Below are 21,190 nucleotides of genomic sequence, written 5' to 3' on the forward strand. Positions count from 1 at the left end.
AACAAATCCTGGTTATTTCAGTGGTTATGAAGGTGGTTAGCTTTTTTGGTTGTAGCTAGGTGTGTTACTACAGCATAAAATTAAGACGCTATTTTGTGGAAGTCATGCTTGCACATAGAAGTTAAACCAGCTTTTATTTAGGTCAATTAAGATAGACATAGCTGAATTAAAACATTTTTCAAAGAGTCTTAAACATTGGGATGTTTCCCTCCTTTCCATTTCCTTCTTCGCCGACGGGATTACCGAGCACAGTCTGTCACGCATGCGCGGGAAGACCTATTGGAGTTCCTTTTTTTTTTTTAAACAAACTTTGTCGACCCCTCTGATGGCGGCGCACGTCAAACGTCGGGGTGAGCCCGGCCAAAAGAGCTTGTCGTCTGAGGGAACATCCTCCACAACCGAAAGACAAACATCCGGGGACACCTCAGCGGTGCTGCTGAAGCTGTTAGCGGCGGTCTTTTACGGAGTCAGCTCGTTTGTCATCGTCGTCGTCAACAAAAGCGTCCTCACAAACTTCAGGTAAAGGTGCAAAGTCTAAGTTAGCTGCTGATTGGTGGGGCACGTTTGACCAATTTTACACCGTTATCAATAAGAAGAAGAAGAAGGGGTGTCAGATAAACGAAGCTGGACATCTGAAAACTGTCAGAGAAATGGGTCCAGGTGAAACTTTAGGTACCACAGGACACGCACCTTTGACGTAACCTTTGCCCCACTACAAATGCGTAACACATCAAACCTCTTATGAATCTCAATATGTGTGAGGGTCAGAGTTGGGCATAAACAAGATGAAAACCAGAAAGTCCTCCAAAAAAGTGGACAACTTCCAGGAAATGAAGCTTCTCATCCTCATATCGTCTGTAATGGAATGTCAGGTAAAGCATCATTCATATGACTGAGTCGTGTCGTCTTGTTTTACAGATTCCCGTCATCAACATGCGTTGGAATTGGCCAAGTAAGCATCTCTTTAAAGCTGTTTTCTGTTTATGTGGTAGCACCGTCTGATGTGCCGTGCCCCCCTTTCCTTTGCAGATGCTGGCTACGGTTGTAGTTCTGAGGATTGGGAAGATGTTGGGAGTTATCTCATTTCCAGATTTGGATTCGAGTATTCCACGCAAGGTGAGGTGGGGATTTATAAAGCTGAAAATCAAAAGATGAAGAACTGGTCATCGCATTTCACACATACCCTGTCTTTCCAGATGTTCCCGCTGCCACTGTTGTATGTCGGGAATCAAATATCAGGACTGTTTGGGACCCAGCGCCTCAAGTGAGAACTTCATAGAACATGACACGAGACGCAGCGTCCCAAATGTGACTTGCCAAACTTAACAGCTTGTATTTTTCTGCCTCAGTTTACCCATGTTTACTGTGCTGAGGAGGTTCAGTATTTTTCTTACCATGGTGTTTGAGGGATTCTTGCTAAAGTAAGAAAATATTTTTCTCTCTCTCAGATTTTCTGCATAAATAACTGATTTTAACACTGCCACCCGTCTACTTTCCTCACAGAAAGACCTTTTCTACCTCCATTAAAATGACGGTGTTCACCATGATCTTTGGTGCTTTCATCGCGGCCAGGTGAGACGGTCACATACACAGACACCGCCATCCGCTTCGGGCTTTATGAAGAGGCACGTGTGTGATTCTTTGCCACGTCCTGTGGCGTTTTTTGCTTTGTAGCGCTGACTTAGCTTTTGATCTGGAAGGATACGTATTCATAATGCTGAATAATGTTCTGACAGCAGCCAGTGGGGCATATGTGAAGCAGAAGCTGGACTCCAAGGTGAGCAGAGCAGCAGGTCACACAGTATATACACTGGCTGTTTGTCATGAAGACTTTAAAGGGTCATCTTCTCCCATCCACACAGGAGCTGGGCAAATATGGTCTTCTTTATTACAATGCTTTGATAATGATTTTCCCCACTCTGGCGTACGCTTACTACTCAGGGGACTTGCAAATGGTAAGTTTTCAAACACTGATTGGTTTGTAAGACTTAAGAGTCAGAGAGCTCAGATAATCAGTGGTGTGTGTGTGTGTGTGTGTGTGTGTGCGTGCGTGTGTGTGTGTGTGTGTGTGCGTGGGTGTTCGGGTACAGGGGCTGGAGTATAATGGTTGGTCTGATCGCATGTTTGCTGTGCAGTTTGTGCTCTCCTGTGTCATGGGGTAAAGTAGACGCCTAATCGTCATTGTTTATTCCATGATTGCCCACTTTGGTCTTTTCGTCTAACTCTGCTTCGCTTCATTGCACAGATTTATTTTGATGTACTCCATCATGCTGTGCACACAGTACAACTCCGCACTCACCACCTCCATCATTGGCTGTATTAAGGTGAGTCATCTCAGGCTGGCTCACGCTCACAGTTTGATGTGTAGTGCGTACATGTGCAGTGACTTTCCCTGCGACATCCACAGAATATCCTCGTGACATACATTGGAATGGTGTTTGGAGGGGACTACATATTCACCTGGACTAACTTTATAGGTCTGAACATCAGGTAAGACAGATTGAACAGCTGAACTGTTGAGCTGATTTAGGACCAGTGCAGTTCAAAGATGATCGAGATATTTTTGTTCTGGGGCTTCCTTGTGTGTCCAGACATAAGTGGAAAGCGTATGAGAGGAGATTGGCAGTAAACTTCACTGAACACCAGATAGGGCATTGATTCATTCAGATGCAGCAAAGAGAGGAGCTGAAGAGGGTTGCAAAGTGGCTTGCAGAAGCATAGCAGACATGGGTGGAGGAAGGAGCTCAGACTTCATTCTCAAAGGCTAAGAGGGCTAGAGATTGGATGGCAAACCCCTAAAAACTGTGTCCCGGTGTAGTCCCCAGCTAGCTGGCAATTAGTTTCTGAAGACTGCTGGCTGTTGCCAATGAAATCAGTTGCAAAGAGGGTGCTGCACCAAAAACCTCCTTGTGATTGCTTTGATAGCCAGTAGATCGCCAGTAGTTTGGAATAGTTTGTCAACTTGTCAGCAGACACTTTCCAACTAACTGCCAAGTGTTAGTGAAACTTGAGAAAATGATGACACAAATCGAAAACAGATACAGATTTGCCCAAAAAGTACAAGTTGTAGCTTACCACCACAATCAAAAAGCACAAGTTTGACTTCGAAGGTGAATGCTTTTTGGTGTCATGATGTGGGGCGGGTGCACCGTGAAACCAGTTATATTTATATAAATAAAATCAACTGAATAAACGATTTGTCACCACAGATAATCCTGTTAGAAACTGTCCTAATTTCATATCCTAATTTTTAACAACATGTTATGACCAATATTTATAAAACAGACTTTATTTTTTCCCCACTTTAGTATGACCCAGCGACTGAGCCATAAACTCATCAGGAAAGTGTTTATTAGAGTGGTCAAGGAAGAAAGCTGTTAGGTGGCATTCAGATAGAATACAGGTTTAAGCCACTTCCACCTTTACTTCATTTTTCCAAACTGGAAGCTCTGCCCATGTTTTAGAATGTCTGTGATAGGAAAAAGTCCAGTACTCGATTAAAAAAAATAAATACAGGAGCACATTTTCTCATCTTTGTTTCCCACAGCATTGCTGGGAGCTTGGTGTACTCCTATATCACCTTCACACAGGAGCAATCAAGTAAGAACCGTTAAAATGAGTCAAAACCACACAAGGTTTCACCTTATCGATGTTTGGAATTTAACAATATAGTTTTTACACTGTGAAAAACTATATTGTTTTTCACTGTACGAGTTCAGAGGATCCTACACAAAGTGGACGAGTCTCTGAAGTTAACTGCTTTTTAAATTTTAACAGAAAAGGCATAAACCAAAGAGTGAAACCCCGCCTGGGACGGAAGAACTTCAGCAAAATTTTCGTTTGTCGTCTTCTATGTGGAAATGTTTTTGAGTGGTGGCAAACACAGAAGACTCGTGGATGTAGTGAAAGAGGACACACAGAGAAGGTTGTTCAGCCATGAGAGAGGACAATCTGCTGTGGTGATCCCTGAAAGGAGCAACCAAAAGACTATATGAACTTAATTTTTATAATTGTTCATTTTCATTCATTTCCAAGTTAAATATCTATTTTCCAGTTCTGTTTCAATACATAACTCGGAATTAACTGTACATCATAAATAATTTTCTAATGAAGCTGTTGTTATTCTGTTATTGACTCTATTTAGCACAGTAATTAAATGAAATGTCAGTATTATTCAAGTCATAGCCAGCCTTGGAATACACTTTATTTTTATTCACGCCATCATTTACATAGAAATAAAAGACAATATTGTCCAAACAAAAAAACCCATTAACATTATTTGAGACAAACTCCTCTTATCTTCTGAATGCACGTTCAATGATGGAATATAAAATAAAACATTTAATCGTTACGCTGAACAGCTACTGTACCAAAACATTAGGTTCTTTCAGGTGACACCTTCACATCAGCCAGGTCACTTTTACTCCTGGAAATCTGCTGTGTGGAAGCCAATTACTGAGGAATGACAGAAACTAAGCTCTGGTTTTAAAAAGAATCTCTGCATATTCAAAGCTGCACACAAGGAGGAGCTTTTTTTGCAACGAACTCTCTGAATCAACATCACACAGAAAAGGGAAGCACTGCCAAACAGAAGGAAAGAGGAATGGCTACTTTGTTTTTTATTATTATAACCGTTTTGGAGAAACAAAAGTAGGAACAGTTTTCCAACAAAAAGCACAGCCTACAAGGAAGACCAGAAAATACAGACAAACAGTTATAAAACCGCTCGAGGTAAGAAATCTATACAAACTTTACATGAAAAATCACATTCTGACTAGTAAAAACAAAGTGTTGAGCAATGCACCGACTATGAAAATTCAAAAATACAGAGATCTTCTACATGGTGACTTATAATACAGGACATCACTGATGTCAGCTGCTTTACACAAACAAACCTGCAGGAGGAGTCACCCTCTGGTTTATTTATCTGAAACAAACAGCCAGAGAAAGAAGTGAAGGAGTGAACATGGACTTCTGCTGGGTTCTGACGCCACATCTCATTGATAGAGATGGGAAACATACAATCAAAGTGCAACTAAAGTGAGAACTAGCTACAGCACCAGCCTATTCCTCTTGTTTTTACTAAGCATCTTTATTCTAGCGTAAGCATGTAATCACTTAGACATGTCCTGTTTCATCAAATCCTTATAACAGCAAGCAAATGGCTTCAATGGCAATCACCCATCATTAGACTAGGATTTATTTACTTTTGTTAAAAAATATAAATATCTTGTGTAAAAAAATATCGAAGGTGATTTATTATCTTTAAGAACAAATAGAAAAAGGGAATTCTTGGCAAAATTTTGTCAGGCTCCAAAAAGGGAGGCTGGGGATGTTTTGATGGACGTTATCTAGCTATGATACTTTGGGATGAGCTTGGGGGGGTTGATGGGATGGAAGGACGTCGGGTGGGGGGATAATTGTCACCCCTCCTGGAGGACCTCGGTTGGCTGTTCTTCAAGATGTGATTTTCAGTGACCTTTGACCTCAAAGCCAGTCTGTCTCTCTCTGTCAGGAGATGCTATGCTCATGGGTCAGTAGGGTTCATTTTCCTCATCCTCTGCCCCACTAAATCTACCCATCACTGGAGAAGTACAAACATTTTTCACCCCCAAGTCAGTGTCTGTTAGTCAACGCTGCTCAGCTGTGAAGCCATCAATTCTCCTGTGTTCTGGATGGTTCCACTTCGCTTTGGCACACGGGCTCTGCCTCCGTCCTGCACCTCTTGGCTGGCCTGTCGGGTGCTGTGTCCCTGTGGTCTAGCAGAGGCTCCAGGGAGCCATTTCTGTCGAGGGTGGGTGCAGTGGGCTGGCTGCAGCCGTTGGAGTTGTTGTCTGAAGGTGGAGGCGGAGCTTCTGGCGGATGGGACGGACCGTTGGACTGAACGCCCTCAGATTTGACTTGGTTTGCTGGTGGCAACTGAGCACCATCCACCGTGTGGCTTGCAACACCTAACGAAGAAAGATGAAACACGGGGTTAGACATATTTAACAAGTTTAAGAAAAAAAAAAAAGCCATTCAGGTGTTGTCGGATGTTTTCGATCAGGTTCCTGAGATTCCACCATTTACAGGAAGTGCAACCTTCATGCAGAGTATTTACAGACGTGATCATGGCACATTACTTGTCAGCCATTTTGGACATGTAATAATCCTAAAACACAGTGAAAAACCTACTAAACATTATGTAGATGTGATAAACCATGGCATCTATGAGTAAACAAACAAGTGTATCTACTCAGAGGAACGTCTTGATGAATTCTCAATCATCCAGGTAGGTAAATCTGGATGTAGCGTTTTCAGTGGGAGACTGCCACTGGAAAAGCTCCAGTTTGCTGCCATTCACAGGTGTTTCTGACACTTTTTTGAAGTGGATCTCACACTTAGCAAATAAACTCTTGTGATGTGAGAAGGTAATCAAGCTGTTTATAAGTACTTAAAGAGTTTTAGGCCGGTGAAGTCTAATATTAGCTGAATGTTATGTTGCTATTTAGCCATCTCTTGTCAGCTGTCCGGAGACGGGAGGGTTATGTGGCTGATCTGCTGACGATAACTAATTCATGTAGGATTACTTCTTTTAGAACTCTAACTTCAGTTTAGGAGGAAGAGAATGAGATGGAGACGGTGAGGCGAGAGTGGAAGTGGAGGAGACAGATGAAGGAGATAGAAAGAAACTAGCAAAAACTGAAATTACAAATCTAAAAATTTTAAATGGTCATATTGTTTGAAATGACTGGTGATTTTAAAATTCAAGTAGCTTATAATTGTTTTACTGTCATACTATTTATCTGATGTCTGTATCCGTTAACTGTTTTGTTTTTTCATGGTCTCTATCTGAAACAACAGGAAAGTGATTTAAAAAACATTCTTTCTGTCCTTGATGATTGCTGCACCCAATCATGCAGCAGAATAGAGGTGTGAGGGGGACAAAAGTGGTCTATGTAAACTACATATGAACAGTGTTGGGCAAGTTACTTTGAAAAAGTAATTAATTATAGTTACTTCTTCAAAAAAGTAACTGAGTTAGTAACTGAGTTACAACATTCTAAAAGTAATTAAGTACTTGCAAAGTAACTACTGCGCTACTTTTAAAAAAAACACAAAAAAAAAACGTTTAACCCTCTGGGGTCCAGGGTATAATTGGCCATTTTTAACTACTTTTGATTTTCCCTCCACATTTTACCTTTAAAAACGATTTACTTTGCCTTGTTTGGTATCATTCTTTTCAGCACAAAAAACATAAAATCAGAGTAGAAAAAGTTCACTGTAACAACCACAAACATGTTTAATGAATCATATTTCATAACTTTAAATGCAAATATAAATTGTCAATTTTAAAATCCTACGCACAAGTTTTGCAAAAAACAAAGTTATTTGCATCCATTTACCTTTTATCGTCCTTTTTTAAATAACCATTTCAAACTATTTACAGAACAATCAGCAGTTCTGCATTCAATAAGATGCCACACAAATTACCATTTGTGCCACTCCAAACAATAATTTCTGTCCACTATAAAGGAGAACATCACAGCCTGATACCTGCAGGTCTGACAGCAGCAGGTGTATCACTCCTTTTTCTACCTGAAGACAGCAGTCGCCTCATTGTTCTGACACACAACACAAAACTATCCACAACACTACACACTAACTACACAAGACAACACATTAACTACACACCCAAAACACGCTAAACGTCACAAATCTCTCACATCTCAAAACTCGCTCTCTCTCTTTTTCTCTCGCCGTCACTCCTAAAACTTCCCGTTTTGTTTTGTTTTTTTAATTTTTTGCTCATAAGCGGAGCGTGCTTGCTGCGCTGTCCTTAGACAGTAAACGTGACGAAACTATTGAGGAAAAAACGCCGCATATATATTGTTTATCATGACTCTGGTTTTACGTGGCCTATCAACACAATTATAAACTGGTATATATCACCTTGTTGCTTTGTCTTTAAGTGGTCATGTGATTGGCTTACCACGACTCCTTTATTCTTCCTCAATCAAACAGCAGCACTCATGCCATTGTTTTGCCCCCTCAGCTCCAGGTGTTGTGCTAGACAGTGATCGTGGTTACCGTCCGCGGGAGCGCGCAGCTGCTTAAAGCTGTAGCATCCAGATTACTTACATAGTCAGCTACTTGCGTGCAACTGATAGAAGATGCGGTAAGCTGAACACAGCTTCAACCGTCTGTTTGTTGAAAAATAGTAACGGACCGCATTTTCTTGTTAGTAACTGTAACGCGTTGTAACGATAGGAATAGTAATTAGTTAGATTACTCGTTACTGAAAAAGTAACGCCGTTAGTCTCCGTTATTCCCATCACTGCATATGAATGACTGTATTGAATATTTAAGTGATGATTAGAGTAACTTTGAGTCAGTTTTCAAGCACAGGATCATAGTTTGTCTTAAATTCTTGTCATTTACCCAAAACTCTCATTAAATGAAAGGCTGGTTATATTTTAGGATAAACGTGGTGCACTCATCATGTGTATCAGCTCACCATTCTGACTGCTGCTGTCTTCTCTCTCCGAGTGGCTGGCGCTGCTGTTGGAGGTGGTGGGAGGAGGCGATGCTGCCCTGCTGGATGTCGCACTCTCCGTCTCATCCAGTAATCTGTCCATATAGTCACTGATGACAGAAAGCAATGCACACAGTCTGTTACACAACCTAAACTGTTCATATGGTTTAGCAGTCTGTGTGGTCAGGTGTCCCTCCCCAGTCTGACAGTGACTGTGGGTGGTTTCTACGACATTAAATCTATAGCTTCACTTATGCGATGGCTTCTATAAACCGGGTTTGATTCTTTCTGCCAGTCCACTGAACTAACCGTAAAGAAGAGACAACTCCGAGAGATGTTCAAGCCAGAAAATGAGAACAACTGATGACCACTAAGGAACAGAAGGAAGCAGCAGACAAGGCACAACAGAAGATCAACAACCAGTTTCAGGTACGCTGCCTCAGCAGACTATTTTATAATAATGTGGCCATCACTGGTGACAAAGGGAATTTAACCAAGCATTTGCAAAGCTCTTAATACTTAAAAAAGAAGATTTTTACATAAGCAACCTCACAGTCGGTGGAGGTTGCACATTCTTCCATTACTAATTTTCTATGAGCAATGTTCTTCAAAATTGCATACACTTTTTTAAAAGTTAACTTACGTGACACCGGGGTGAAGGTTGTATTTCCTTTTCCCAAGTCTGGTTTGCTGTGCAAAGAAATCATAACGCTCAGACTTCTTCCACATGTAATAAAAGGCCACACATTCTCCTACAGACCTAGTTCTCACCTGAAAGATTTAATTCAGCAGACATGAAATGACCATTATTACCATCACCTGAAGACACAGTTTCAGGACAGATTCAAGTAAGAGACAAATCAAATAAGAGCTTAGCAACTGGACAAAAGTCAAATGATTTGCAGACATTTTAAAATCTTAACAAATCAATTTTACTGGTCTCAAAAAGCAAAAAGGTTCAAATGAAGCAGATTCCAACCCTAAGTATCCAGAAAACACCTGACAGTAAACATCTCATGTTAGCGCCATGTTAGAAGCAGAAATCTCTAACTAATGTGTTTTTCTCTCACCTTGTTGGCCTGTATTAAATGAAAGTCTTTCCCATAAGCTTTCAGTCCTTGTTCAAAATTTCTACATTCTTCTTCAGTCCAGACAGAGAGCTCCTCTGTTACAGAGAGTCATAAGTGTTAATGTTTCATTTGAATTCAACTGTTTTTTAAAAGAAAATTCAAAATGCAGAGGGCTACATAGACAAGAACAAAATGTGAAGAACATCTGTGAGCATAGGTTGCTTACCTCTGGCTGCTTTTACATTAAATCTAAGTCTTCTTAAAGCTTCCTCTGTGTCAAAGTCACATTTCACCAGTTCATACAATGCCTACCAGCAGGATACAGACAAGCAGGTTTAGATTAGACGACAGTTATACATAACAGCACGTGATCTGCTTTGTGTGATTTGATTCAAGCTACAGAAGAGCTGCTGTCACCTGTTCATTATCTTTGATATGGGATCCCTCTGGGATTGCATCCACTCCTTTCTCCTCTCCCGTCCGCCTGGAAGCCTCTGTCAAGAACTCCACAACTTTGCCTTCAGGAAGACACTCGGGGTTCCACAACAGCTGGTCATCGTTTTCGTAAACTGAAAGTACAGGTTCAAATGAAACGAAGGGCAAGACATCAACATTTTTAAGCCTCCTCAGTTTATCTGGATCCAGGAAGGCTGAGAAAGGTTATGGTGTAAATACACAAAAACCCAACTTACCTTTCTCATTGTCTTTGTATTTGCACAGACCCACAGGAGTTTCTGCCTGATACATGGAACCCACCATAATCTCCTATTGGGAAAAACATCATTCACACTGAGTGTAGCCCCATGATTATTTCAGAAGTGTACTAAGAGCACAGAAAAAGATCTGGATTTCTTTTATGGCAAATATTTGTATTTATTTTATTAAATGTTTACACATACATATAAAATTTATCAATTCACATAGCCTAAATCGCTGTTTTTTTACAGTTAAAATAGATACATAAATAACATATAGTATTCAGTATTAAGTTAACAACAAACTCATAATTCTGCAGTGGTGACATTGTAAGTCAGCAGCTCATCACAGAGACGGCCAAATGAATTCAGCTTCATCTGATGGTGCACATGTCTTTTTTGCTTTACCTTTTTCCAGTCTTCAGACGGAACATAATCTTCATCTTCATCTGACTCCTCCTCGGCATCATTATTGCCTGAGACATAATGTGATATTTACTTATCCAGCTGTTTACAAATATAAAACAACACAAGTAAAAAGAAGGAAGATAAGAAAAATGTATTAGCAGTACAACACATACTTTCAAAGTACTTGAGTTTCTGAGGGCGAATAAGTTCTGCTGTGCCGAGTGACCTGACTGAGCGCGTGCGACCCTCTGAGGCTGCCTGGGTCTCACCTGCCTGTTCCAATGAGTTCTTCACATCCTCACTCTGAAAAACAAACAAACAAAGCAAATCACAAAAAGTTAGAAAAGTTTAAACAATTTCAAAAATCATCTGCCACTCTTGACAAAAATCCAGCATGCATGTGTAGCTCTGTGTGGGTGCTTCTTTCTCTAACAGAACTCAAAGCCCCCGCATGTTTGTGTGATTTTATAACCACAACTTTACCTGACAATATCACGTAAGTGAAAGATAATGGCTGATTTGCATGAATGTCTCATTATATTGTTTTTATCCCTTCTTTTACACAGACCACACCCTTAGTCCTCACTTACTCAATAGTACAGAGAAACAGAGTGGCAACAACGCCCCCATCACAAAGCAATACTGCCCACCAGAGTTGGGCGATTTGCTTCACAGTAGATTCTATTGGCCCAATGAAGCATCATCGAAGACTGATGGCTATGCTGCCTGGTGGCAAAGGAGCCTTCCATTATAGTAGTGCTAGCCACACTCTGTGAGGTAAAAAAAATTTACCAGCAGCCCCCAGAGCCATTCCTCAGCCTCCAGCACCTATGGTATAAATCTGTACGTAAGTTTCAGAAAAGTTTACTTCTGATCTTGACCTTGAGGTCACCAGGATTCTAATTCAACTGAGATTTTTCGTAGATGCACTTATGGTATGAATTTAAAAATCTTATGTTGCCTCATTCTCATGTTATTCCCAAACTTAGGTGTCCACGCCGGCAGCTAAGATACTACGCAGGACTCTTGTGCCCCCAGGCCTCTGGTAGAGGACCCAAGCTTAAAGGATAGACCTTTAACATTCTGTTCAGAGGAAAGACTCACAAGATGTACATACAGTTGTAGGCACAGAGGGGAATGACACACAAGCCCTCCAAAACATACCTCATTTCTTTTCAGCTCGCCCGTGCTTCTGCTGCTTTCATCATTGTCAAGTTCCTCATCCTCTTCCTCATCATCCTCCTCTTCTTCTGGTTCTTCCTCTTCCTCCTCATCCTCATCTGCTGGTGATCTGTCGCCCCCATAACCATACAGACTCAGCAGCTCATCAATAGGCATCTCTCCCTCCTATTAAAAGCAGATTGGTTTACTGATGCTTGGGTGTTACATTTAAATACATTTAAAGTTTGATTTTTCTTTGAAAAAACTGAACAAAATAGACTTTAAAGGTTCAAACTGTTAGGTTCAAACCAATACAATGAAAATCATTGCTGCATGAACTTGTCTTAAAATGTCTACATACTTACACAGTGAGACATAAACAGAAATTGAAGTTCAATTATACAGAATAAACATTTCAGCCCTGAGCAAGCTATGCTGTGAAAAACATGGAATAACAACAGTTACAATTTCTTCAACTAGAAATGAAAAATAATCAAATTATTGGGGACCTGTGCTGCATTTCCCACTACCCAGTTATTCATTATCTATTCTGTGTAGTCAGTCAGTGCAGGTGAGGTTCCACAGACTGTGGCATCTACTGACCAAAATACAAAGTAGTGCAAAATGGAGCTTAGAGTGCAACTCTCCCTACAACCACTACCACACGGTTGTTGTTTAATTATTCCACCATGAATTAACTTAAATGGAAAGTGAAATTTTGTGGTCTGCTCCTATTTCCCATTGAGTCACACTGGTGGATGTTTGATTTGGCATATGGCAGATGCCCTTCTGGAAACAAGCTTCCCATTTATCCAGGCTTGGGACCAGGATTAGGTAGAAACCAACCCAATGCAAGATGTTATTTTAGGATTTTAAAAAAATCTAATATAGCAGCTGATTTTTTTTTCTTTCAGAAATACGAAACAGGTAGATTTCCCTAACACAAGTTATATGTATTTATTAGTCCTTAGAAGACAACACAGCTTAAAAATAAGATTGTTTTACTGTTAGAGGTGTGGATTACTCTTTATTGCTCTGCCTGACTCTGCTCAGATGTTTTTATATTTATGGCATTCCAAACAGGTGCTGCCAACCAAGAAGTTGCATCTGATGGATAAACTATACAACATCAACAGTCAGAACACGGTTGAGGCATATTTGTTTTGTCGGCCATTAAAAATGCCAATATGTCTGAAAACGGCTAATACATAAAGATATAATTAGTCCGGCTTAAATACCAGAAGCACATTTACGTTACGATTCCCTGAGCCTGGATTTGTGTCTCCTCCCAGAAACAACCTAGGGATCTTTCATGTGTAAGGCAGCTGTGTTAACCACTATACCGTGGAGCCATTGAATAAGTTAGCAGAATTAAACAAAGTTAAACAAAAGTAAAAAAGTAACTGGAAAACATTATGTTTTAACACTAGTGTACCTTCAGCTAGCCAGCTGTTATCCATTCACTCAGTATGGTGGTATTTACAACTAAACCATTCAACTCTGTCTCTCTCTGTACTGCCTGCTGTAGAGCTACACTATTGTTCTGGCTGGGTCAATCCATTACCACCACCACCCCCAAAAAAATAGTGTTTTCAAACACTATTTGAAACTCAGGATTATTCCCTTACAGACTGTGAAAATAAACATTGAACTACACTAGTGTTTTATTTACCCCATGGGCCTGACCAAACCAAATATGATCTCCTGACACAAACCCGTGTAAGATCTTCAATCTCATTGGCATTGGTCTCATCTGATGCCTCCATCATTTCCTCCTCCTCCAGGGTGCGCTCATCGTCAAAGTCATGGACAAGCATTTCAGCTGATGGGTCAAAATCATGGTCATCGGAACCTGCTGAACCTCCTATGAAAGGAAGCATGAAAGAGGCAATGGAAATTTAGAAGGAAAATATGACAGAATTTAATCTTCATTTAAGGAAATTGCAACAAATTGTAAAGCTCTAAAGAATCACTCAGTATTTTTATTTGCATATCTTCACATATACTGTATGAGTGTGGGCAGCTGAAATGTTACTTTATGGTTTAATTTGTTAAATATTATATTCTAAATTATATAAATGTTGAACTACTTACAAACTGAATACCCACATAGGATTACTTGAAGTACTGTGCACTAAACTAAGGACTTTTTACTTCAGTACTGCAGAGGACTGTAGTACGGACAGCACTAAATCAATCAGTGCCTAATTTTAGCCACTGCTCTGCTCTTTGCTACATCTGTAGTGCAAAATGCAAAGCTGGCCACAGTAACACATCTCATCTGAGAAAACACCCGGTCAAAGGCAAAATATATCTAAAAGCTGAAGACTATATTGTGCTTGATTCACCAAAGGAGCTTCAGCTAACATTAGCAGATCTGTCTTTAACATATAAGAAGCTGAACACATGGAGGATGATGATGAAGCCTTTTTCACAGTGCTGGCTGACAGTTTAACTTCAACTTCATGGGGTTTTTTTTAAACTTTTTACACTGGCTGCACTGCAATTTCTTATCAGACAGAGATCCTTTATGAATCCTCTACACAAAATTACACTGCCATAGAAGTTTCAACACAATCATAACACCACATATCCCAACCAGCAAAATATTAACTCCTAAATAAATCAGTTGATAATATATAAATAAAACTGCCAGCTAACATGTTCAAATATGCAAACATATCAATAAAATCATTATTACTATTATGCATTAAACATTCTTATAGTAACTGTTATAAAAGGGCTCAGACTTGCACATTGATGCAATCAGCCTTTTACTGAAGGTGCTATTGTTGATAATCTCCAGGGTGTGTGCGTGCAGAACTGAAACGACCACATTACATGAGATGCCACATCAGAAATCTTATTTAGTCTAACATTGTTATTTAATATCGTAATATACAAACACTGTGACAGTGATGTCAAGATCACAGAAATTTTCAGATGATGAAGGTAGCTGGTGTGGTGAGTACAATGCTTAAAAAAATACTAATAATAGCAAAATGTACCGATTAAGAAGTACGGACTTATTTTTTAAATTAGTATTTTGTAATATTAATTTCTCACTTCAAAATAAGTACAGGAAAAAACAGTGTTGTCTTAAACATAGAGGGTACCTAAGCCTAAAAACTTGATACATTTATTTTCCGTTTCAAACTAATCATATTTTTTTAAAACAAACAAACCACAGAACACGATTAATATCGATCAATGTCAAAATCAAAATGAATCCGTGTCTGATAGACAAAAGATTTCAAATCAGTGTCTTTCGACCAAACAACTACAGAAAGCCTCCAACTGCATGTAAATTACCTGGGCTCGAATTCCCGAGGGAGGGCTGAAAAACAGAAAAAGAGCAACAAATTAAAATATAATTTATTTATTTTTTAAATACTATTTAAAAAAACTGCATCAGATGCAATACGTCATTAGATGGACAACAACAACATAAAAAAAGCTCACTCCTGATTAACTTGACATATTCTAGTTCCTTTGACAGAGGACTGTAAACGGGAGCTGGGGAAAAGCGCGCCCGACCCTGTCCTAAAGCTGACTGCAGTTCAACACAAACTGAAACAAAGAATACTGTCACCGGTTCCTGTGGGGACATTTATTTAGCAACTCGCTGATTGAAATGTCACAGGTACAGCGCCGTGTATATCACCGGCAATCACCCAAACTTAGCGCCAACAGCCAAGTGCTTACTAGGTTAATTTTCTCAGCTCGCTAACTTACAAGAGAAGTTCCAAGCTAGTTAATTCTCCTTTAGATATTTATGCTAACGCGTCCAAGTTAGGCTTGGTATCAACAGGCAACAAATAACGATTAAAAATAACCCATAAAATATCTCCAAGCATAAAAATCCGCCACACGGCTGAATAAAAATATCATACACAGTTAAGTATTTTCGAAGAAAACCGCGGAGTAACATCGCTAACGCTGCTGCTACCTCCAAACGGGGCTAGCGTCGCTAATGTTAGCTAAACCCGAAGTTTAATAAACATGCCTGAGTCGAGAAATGCTCATTATTTAGCAGCGAAAACATCCCACAGTTAATTTCGTACACTTAAACTACAACACACAAACAGTGTGAATATTCGACTGAAGTAACTATCCCGTAGTATAAATTTATTTTTTCCGAATATTTATTTCACTTTCTTACCTCCGCCATGTTCGCAATCCTACAGGGTCAAGTCGGGGGTCAGCGGTAGTTCCCGTATGTGGAGCCCCGCCCACCTACGTCTCCATAGAAAAACTGAGTGACCGCAAGCAGTGATGTAGTAATGTACTCCTATAACAGCAAGCTTAACGCAAAAATAATTAGTTTTGTAACGGAAATTTTTCATTGTGTTTTATTTAATTCGGAACATTTAAATTTATAAAGCCTTTTACTGTATTATATTCAGCTTTTATATTTAAAATTACTTTCAGCTTCTCACTTATTCATAAAGGCTTCCATAGGCATCAAATACCACTATACCATGGAGCCAGCTTTTAAATGTAAATTAAAAATATTGTTTTCAAATGTTTTCTGTAATGTCTCCACTGTCACATGTTTCTTCTTCTGATAGTGGTTTTATGTTCTTATCAGGGAGAATACAGACACAGAGGCTAAAGGTGATGGCGATGTATGTGACAAAGAAGGTGTGCAGCCAGTGTCCTGGTGTGGAGGTTCTAACTGGTTTGGACCTAGGCTGTCCACCAGAGCTCAGATACAGTTCTAAAGTTTTGCAGGAGATATTATCAAATTGTGGAAAAGCTTTTGGAATAAACTGAAAAAAATTATATGACCACCTTTATTCTTCAACACAGCATGAACTCTCTTAGGGAATGTAACTTATTGAAGTAGTCTTCAGGAATAGTTCTCCAGGCTTCTTGAGGAACATTCAAAGCTGTTCTTTGGATGTTGGTTGCCTTTTGTTCTGTTCTCTGTCAAGATGATCCCACACTGCTTCAGTAATGTTGAGGTCTGGGACCATGGGAGGCCATTCGATGACTGACTGACTGATAACTTTTGTACTGTGTTTTTTTTTTTTCTATTTAGGTATGCTTTTACTGAATTGGCAGTGAGTTTGGAATCAACATGAATCAAATGCTGTCCATATGCTCTTGCATGTTGGTACAAAATCAGATGGCACTTTTTTTTTCATAATTACATCAATTTTGACACCAATGGTTGAATTTCAGCCCCAATTCATGACAGTGCCCCCACTCTGCTTTACAGATGGCTGTGACACTCACTGTTGCACCTGTCCCCTGACTTTCTCTGTATATACTGACATTGATTTGAACTGTAAAATTCAAATTTGAATTCATCACTCTATCAGACCTGTAGTCACTGATTTTCAGTCCAGTTATTGTGTGATCTGGCATACCTCAGCCCTTTCTCCTTGATTCCTTTCCTTAAGAATGGCTTCTTGGCAGCCACCCTTCCACTGAGACCATTTCAGATGAGGCTTCAGTGAACAGTAGGTGGATCAACTGTAGTGCCAGATATATCTCTAGGATCCTGTGTGAAGTCTTTGCTGGATTTTTTCCTATTTCTTAAGGACATGACTTTCAGATACCGTTCATTTGCTGGAGACACTTTTTCAGGCCGGATTCTTCTTTTGTCCTCCACTTGTCCAGTTTCCACAAAAACTTAAGGACACACAACACACTATGAAGAGATATGCAAAGTTTGCATTTAATAGTTCTTTAGTAAACACCTGGCTGGTGGAAAAATACAACTTTATGTCTGCCAAAGTATGTTATCTTTTTTTATTTTCTGTTGATTCAGCTAAGGAAATAGGGACAGTTTTTTGCAAAATGCTGCTAGTAACAAACTGCATATAGACACAGTACATATGTACCACTGGAATTCAGTCTTGTTATATTAATTTGCTAAATCAGATAATTATTACAAGGTGTATGTGAAATCTGTTTAACTTTTTCTTTTGTGGGTTCTTCTCTGAAGACACAAGAGAAATTACTATGCAAACAAGAAACCCACTTATATTTATAGAAAGAAATCCCCTGTATTTTTAAAAGAAATACCTGTGTCCGCTACAGTAATATTAAAATAACATTTGTGAATGTGTCACAGTTTACAGGAGTGCTGTATGTGTAAACTCCCCATAAAACCCTGAGAAACATAGCAGATGTTATGAATAACCTTAAATGTCATAAAGAACAAACGAATTTTACACTTTTTCCAACTGAACCAGGCTATAAAACATCGATTTATAACACCACCCCTCCACTGTTGACATATAAAGACGGGCAAGCAATGACAACTCTAACCCAGAACATAGGTTCGATTTAACAAGTGTACCGGTAATAGCAACTGTCTTTCCGTGGAATCACTGATTTATGCCAGTGATAGCGGCCGTGTGTGCTTCTTCGTTGCTATGCAGAGAGCAATCACCTCTTTATCTCGTAGGGCGCATATCTCAAGAGATCCATTATGAAATACTTTGCTGAATCCACGGCAATAAAAACCCTGCAGTTCGTACATAAAAGAGCAATTCTTTCCCTTTAACATTTACCAAAATGCAGTCAATCAGCGATCTTTGCAGTGACTTAGATTCCCACACATATCCCAAATTGGCAGATTTACATCCGCTGTTAAAAAGCACACGATGATCACCAATGATAATGCATAGATAATGCATTTACTCAGGAAACACCTGAGGAAGGCTGTGCGATATAAGACCCGATCGGGACGTGTCCTGAGAAACATCAACATGAGATCCCTACCGTTGTTCATCGTGCTGCTGTGCATGTTGAGTGCGGCGCAGGTTCAGACACAGGAGAGCGCCAACACACTGAAGCTGTGCGGTCGAGCTTTTCTAAGGGCAGTGGTGTTCAACTGCGGAGGATCCAGGTGGAGAAGATTTATGGGAGAAGAGGATACTTTCCCAGAAGGTCAGTATGGACTCACCTCTATTTTCCTTTTTAAATTTATCTAACCTAAATTAGAGACTTCTAGTAAACAAATATTTTTACCTCTTTGGCAGTCAACAGAGAGGCAAACCTCCTAAAGTGGATAGATGTGTCAGTAATGGAACGTCAATTGCGGGACCAAAACGCGGCCTTGATGAGAACGTGCTGCCAACAGGGTTGTCAAAAAAGCGACCTGTCCATGCTCTGCTAGAGCAGAGGAACATCTCAAGGAAGTTCTCAGTCTGTCACAGTTACTCCTAATTTGGCATAATCTCTGTTGTACAGAACACTGTAAGGATGACATCATTTCTGAATGCAAAAATGTAAAAAAATAAATAAAATGTAAAAAAAAAAAAAGCACACTGTGAGGTTTGGTTAAGATTTGTTTTAAATTTCTTTACAACTACTCAAAAACAGAGCACAGAAAGAGAGAATTCACTCAAAATAAACAGCATAAACACTCGCCACGCCAAACAGAGAACTGTTCTTGAAGAAGTGCGAGGCGAAAGTGTCATTAGACGTGTCCCAGAGACAGCGGCTGCTGATCTGCATGCATTGCCCGGTGAGCTGGCCGATGTGGACCAGGATGACAATTTTGTATCTGGGGATCATTAGTTCCTTCACGCGGGCTCTTATTACCTGGAAGAAGAGTCAGTCTGAATAATGGAGAAATTTAAACATGTTTAGAAAGAGTTGCATCTATTCTTCATTTACCTCGCACAATGTTTTGGTCATTTTTTGAGACCACTCTACTTCATATTTCTCTTCTTGGAGGTAACTGGTAAGGACGTCTTTAAGTATGTCTGTGGCCGCGTTGGCAGGGAAGCGTTTGTAAGGTCCTGTGGTGCGAAAAAAGCCAGAAAACATTTATTACTAACAAAAATCCCATTTTATATTTGTCTAGTAGTTTTGATGGTGGGGTAAAAACATGATGGATGCATGTGAACAGAAGAAAAATTCATATTTTTGTCCATCTCAATTTATATCCTACACAAAACAGTAGGCCACTCTTTACCACCGTGAGGCTGAATTTTTACTTTTCTGCTTAAAATGATCAAACAAAATATATTCAGTTTATTTGTCAGTTCTGTGATGCCTAGAACCTATAACTCAGCCCCAGTTTTGTAGGCAATTAAAAAGGCTAACTCACCCATCTGGTAGGTGTTCTCCATTGTTGGAGCAAGGCGAGCATTGTCATCATGGTGGCCCAGTTCATCAATGTATGACACAGTGCTTATAGAGCTGAAAGACATAATCATGCTGAAGAGAATACCAGGACAGATGCCATGTGGACTGACCAGCAGTTTCACAACCAAACATGCTGCACTGGGAATGCTGTTTTGAAAATCATTCATAACCTACCAGGAAGCTAAAAAGCTAAAAGATGGACACTGGCCCATATTATCTTAATAGTCTACTCACTCCTTAGTCCTGCCAGTTGTGTCTTTGCCTCTCCCGTTAGAAGGCACCTTGACTACCCTCTTCTCTTTCCTTTGCTGTTTTTCTTTATCGGACATCCCCACTTCTCCTTATTTTTGGGTTCTGAATGACCTGAATGTCGCACGTAGACCCTAACAAAGTACAAAACAATACGCTCATAAATGTGTCATTTGCGTTCAGAGTCACTAGACCGAGTTTGAAAAGTAGAGTTTTTAATTACAAAATCGATTACAGATGATAAAATTAGAATACTGAGCCAAATTACCAGTTTACCAGCCTTGAACTAAGCCGAACCAGTCGTCTGGTATGGCTTGGTGTTGTTATGGAAACGGTCCATTAAGCTGTGGGAGGGGCTTCCGGTGAAGTGCTTGTTAAAGTCTCGCGAGGTGAACGACCGAGACAAGCTTGGAAACGAGAGGCTGAGTTAATTACATTTTACAGTAGATATAATTTTAAGGCTCACCTTACCTTACGTTAAAGGCAAAGTTGTGTACCCTTTTCATCTCCCATCTTCTTCCCTTTTTAACGTTGTGTTGTGGTAAACTATTTCCTGTAAAGCACTTTAGGCTCATGTCAGTAAAAAGTACCATTTCTGAATATTTCTTGCTTGATACCCCACATTTTATTAAAGGAGGCCAATAATTATAATAACAGTTACAGAGGTGGCAACAATATACCTTTTTCACAAACGTTATACTGACATGAAAAAGATAAACACAGGAGCTACAAATAATCTAATAATATCATATAACACAATAAAAAAATATATAATATTCATGCTCTGGCCAGTTTATGCACAGATCCTTAATTTATGTGATTAGCAACACCTGTGTTTTACGGCAAATAGCTGCTGTGGAAAAATTATATCCTTGAATGCATCCTTAAAAGAAACATATGTGGGGGAAAACACTCTTCTAAGATAGGATAAGAGTGTATTAAATACATTTTTAAAAAGAATATGGAATAGATGAAAGAAA

General features: G+C 39.6%; 4 protein-coding genes across 5 annotated transcripts; 2 read left to right on the forward strand and 2 right to left on the reverse strand.

Moving 5' to 3' along the window:
- The first annotated feature begins 285 nt into the window (after window positions 1-285).
- On the forward strand, window positions 286-4,053 carry LOC146688099 (nucleotide sugar transporter SLC35D2-like). Its single transcript, XM_085439697.1, has 13 exons — window positions 286-519; window positions 919-952; window positions 1,030-1,116; window positions 1,197-1,264; window positions 1,350-1,421; window positions 1,504-1,572; window positions 1,675-1,777; window positions 1,863-1,955; window positions 2,091-2,158; window positions 2,246-2,324; window positions 2,408-2,490; window positions 3,548-3,600; window positions 3,778-4,053. Exons 1-13 carry the CDS (start codon window positions 326-328, stop codon window positions 3,786-3,788), a joined length of 1,014 nt encoding a protein of 337 aa, XP_085295823.1. The 5' UTR covers window positions 286-325; the 3' UTR covers window positions 3,789-4,053.
- Window positions 4,054-4,179: 126 nt separating this feature from the next.
- On the reverse strand, window positions 4,180-16,066 carry mier1b (mesoderm induction early response 1b, transcriptional regulator). 2 transcript variants are annotated; one of them, XM_085439693.1, is made up of 13 exons: window positions 16,012-16,066; window positions 15,162-15,186; window positions 13,565-13,713; window positions 11,853-12,035; window positions 10,862-10,991; window positions 10,689-10,756; window positions 10,278-10,350; window positions 10,003-10,154; window positions 9,812-9,893; window positions 9,586-9,680; window positions 9,159-9,205; window positions 8,498-8,625; window positions 4,180-5,951 (listed from the first exon to the last, which is right to left on the reverse strand). In XM_085439693.1, exons 1-13 carry the CDS (start codon window positions 16,018-16,020, stop codon window positions 5,656-5,658), a joined length of 1,437 nt encoding a protein of 478 aa, XP_085295819.1. In that variant the 5' UTR covers window positions 16,021-16,066; the 3' UTR covers window positions 4,180-5,655. The 2 variants fall into 2 exon arrangements, with proteins under 2 accessions (XP_085295819.1, XP_085295818.1); XM_085439692.1 differs by having other exon boundaries at window positions 9,159-9,286.
- A 2,503-nt stretch (window positions 16,067-18,569) lies between these two features.
- Window positions 18,570-19,080, forward strand: LOC146688101 (relaxin-3-like). Its single transcript, XM_085439771.1, has 2 exons — window positions 18,570-18,755; window positions 18,848-19,080. The coding sequence occupies exons 1-2, from the start codon at window positions 18,575-18,577 to the stop codon at window positions 18,982-18,984; spliced, it is 318 nt and encodes a 105-aa protein (XP_085295897.1). The 5' UTR covers window positions 18,570-18,574; the 3' UTR covers window positions 18,985-19,080.
- Window positions 19,081-19,143: 63 nt separating this feature from the next.
- dynlt5 (dynein light chain Tctex-type family member 5) lies at window positions 19,144-20,563 on the reverse strand. The gene is made up of 5 exons (XM_085439770.1): window positions 20,479-20,563; window positions 20,196-20,344; window positions 19,924-20,015; window positions 19,488-19,612; window positions 19,144-19,412 (listed from the first exon to the last, which is right to left on the reverse strand). Exons 2-5 carry the CDS (start codon window positions 20,288-20,290, stop codon window positions 19,209-19,211), a joined length of 516 nt encoding a protein of 171 aa, XP_085295896.1. The 5' UTR covers window positions 20,291-20,344; window positions 20,479-20,563; the 3' UTR covers window positions 19,144-19,208.
- Window positions 20,564-21,190: the final 627 nt, after the last annotated feature.

Source organism: Copadichromis virginalis, linkage group LG18 (genome assembly GCF_057382275.1).
Source record: "Copadichromis virginalis isolate Kocher_CV1m ecotype Utaka linkage group LG18, C_Virginalis_male_GT1.1, whole genome shotgun sequence".
Classification (NCBI taxonomy): Eukaryota; Metazoa; Chordata; class Actinopteri; order Cichliformes; family Cichlidae; genus Copadichromis; species Copadichromis virginalis.

What these genes read in the sequence shown, in the direction of transcription:
- LOC146688099 (XM_085439697.1), top strand. Translation starts at nt 326, where the DNA reads ATGGCGGCGCACGTCAAACGTCGGGGTGAGCCCGGCCAAAAGAGCTTG. An exon ending in TTTGGGACCCAGCGCCTCAA is followed by an intron (nt 1,265 to 1,349) that starts GTGAGAACTTCA and finishes TTTCTGCCTCAG; the next exon opens with TTTACCCATGTTTACTGTGC. An exon ending in CCATCATTGGCTGTATTAAG is followed by an intron (nt 2,325 to 2,407) that starts GTGAGTCATCTC and finishes CGACATCCACAG; the next exon opens with AATATCCTCGTGACATACAT.
- LOC146688101 (XM_085439771.1), top strand. Translation starts at nt 18,575, where the DNA reads ATGAGATCCCTACCGTTGTTCATCGTGCTGCTGTGCATGTTGAGTGCG. An exon ending in AGAGGATACTTTCCCAGAAG is followed by an intron (nt 18,756 to 18,847) that starts GTCAGTATGGAC and finishes CCTCTTTGGCAG; the next exon opens with TCAACAGAGAGGCAAACCTC.
- mier1b (XM_085439692.1), bottom strand. An exon ending in ATTTAATACAGGCCAACAAG is followed by an intron (nt 9,287 to 9,585) that starts GTGAGAGAAAAA and finishes TAAATCTTTCAG; the next exon opens with GTGAGAACTAGGTCTGTAGG. An exon ending in AACCTTCACCCCGGTGTCAC is followed by an intron (nt 8,626 to 9,158) that starts GTAAGTTAACTT and finishes TTCTGTCATCAG; the next exon opens with TGACTATATGGACAGATTAC.
- dynlt5 (XM_085439770.1), bottom strand. Translation starts at nt 20,290, where the DNA reads ATGTCCGATAAAGAAAAACAGCAAAGGAAAGAGAAGAGGGTAGTCAAG. An exon ending in GGAGAACACCTACCAGATGG is followed by an intron (nt 19,613 to 19,923) that starts GTGAGTTAGCCT and finishes TTCGCACCACAG; the next exon opens with GACCTTACAAACGCTTCCCT. An exon ending in TGACCAAAACATTGTGCGAG is followed by an intron (nt 19,413 to 19,487) that starts GTAAATGAAGAA and finishes CTCTTCTTCCAG; the next exon opens with GTAATAAGAGCCCGCGTGAA.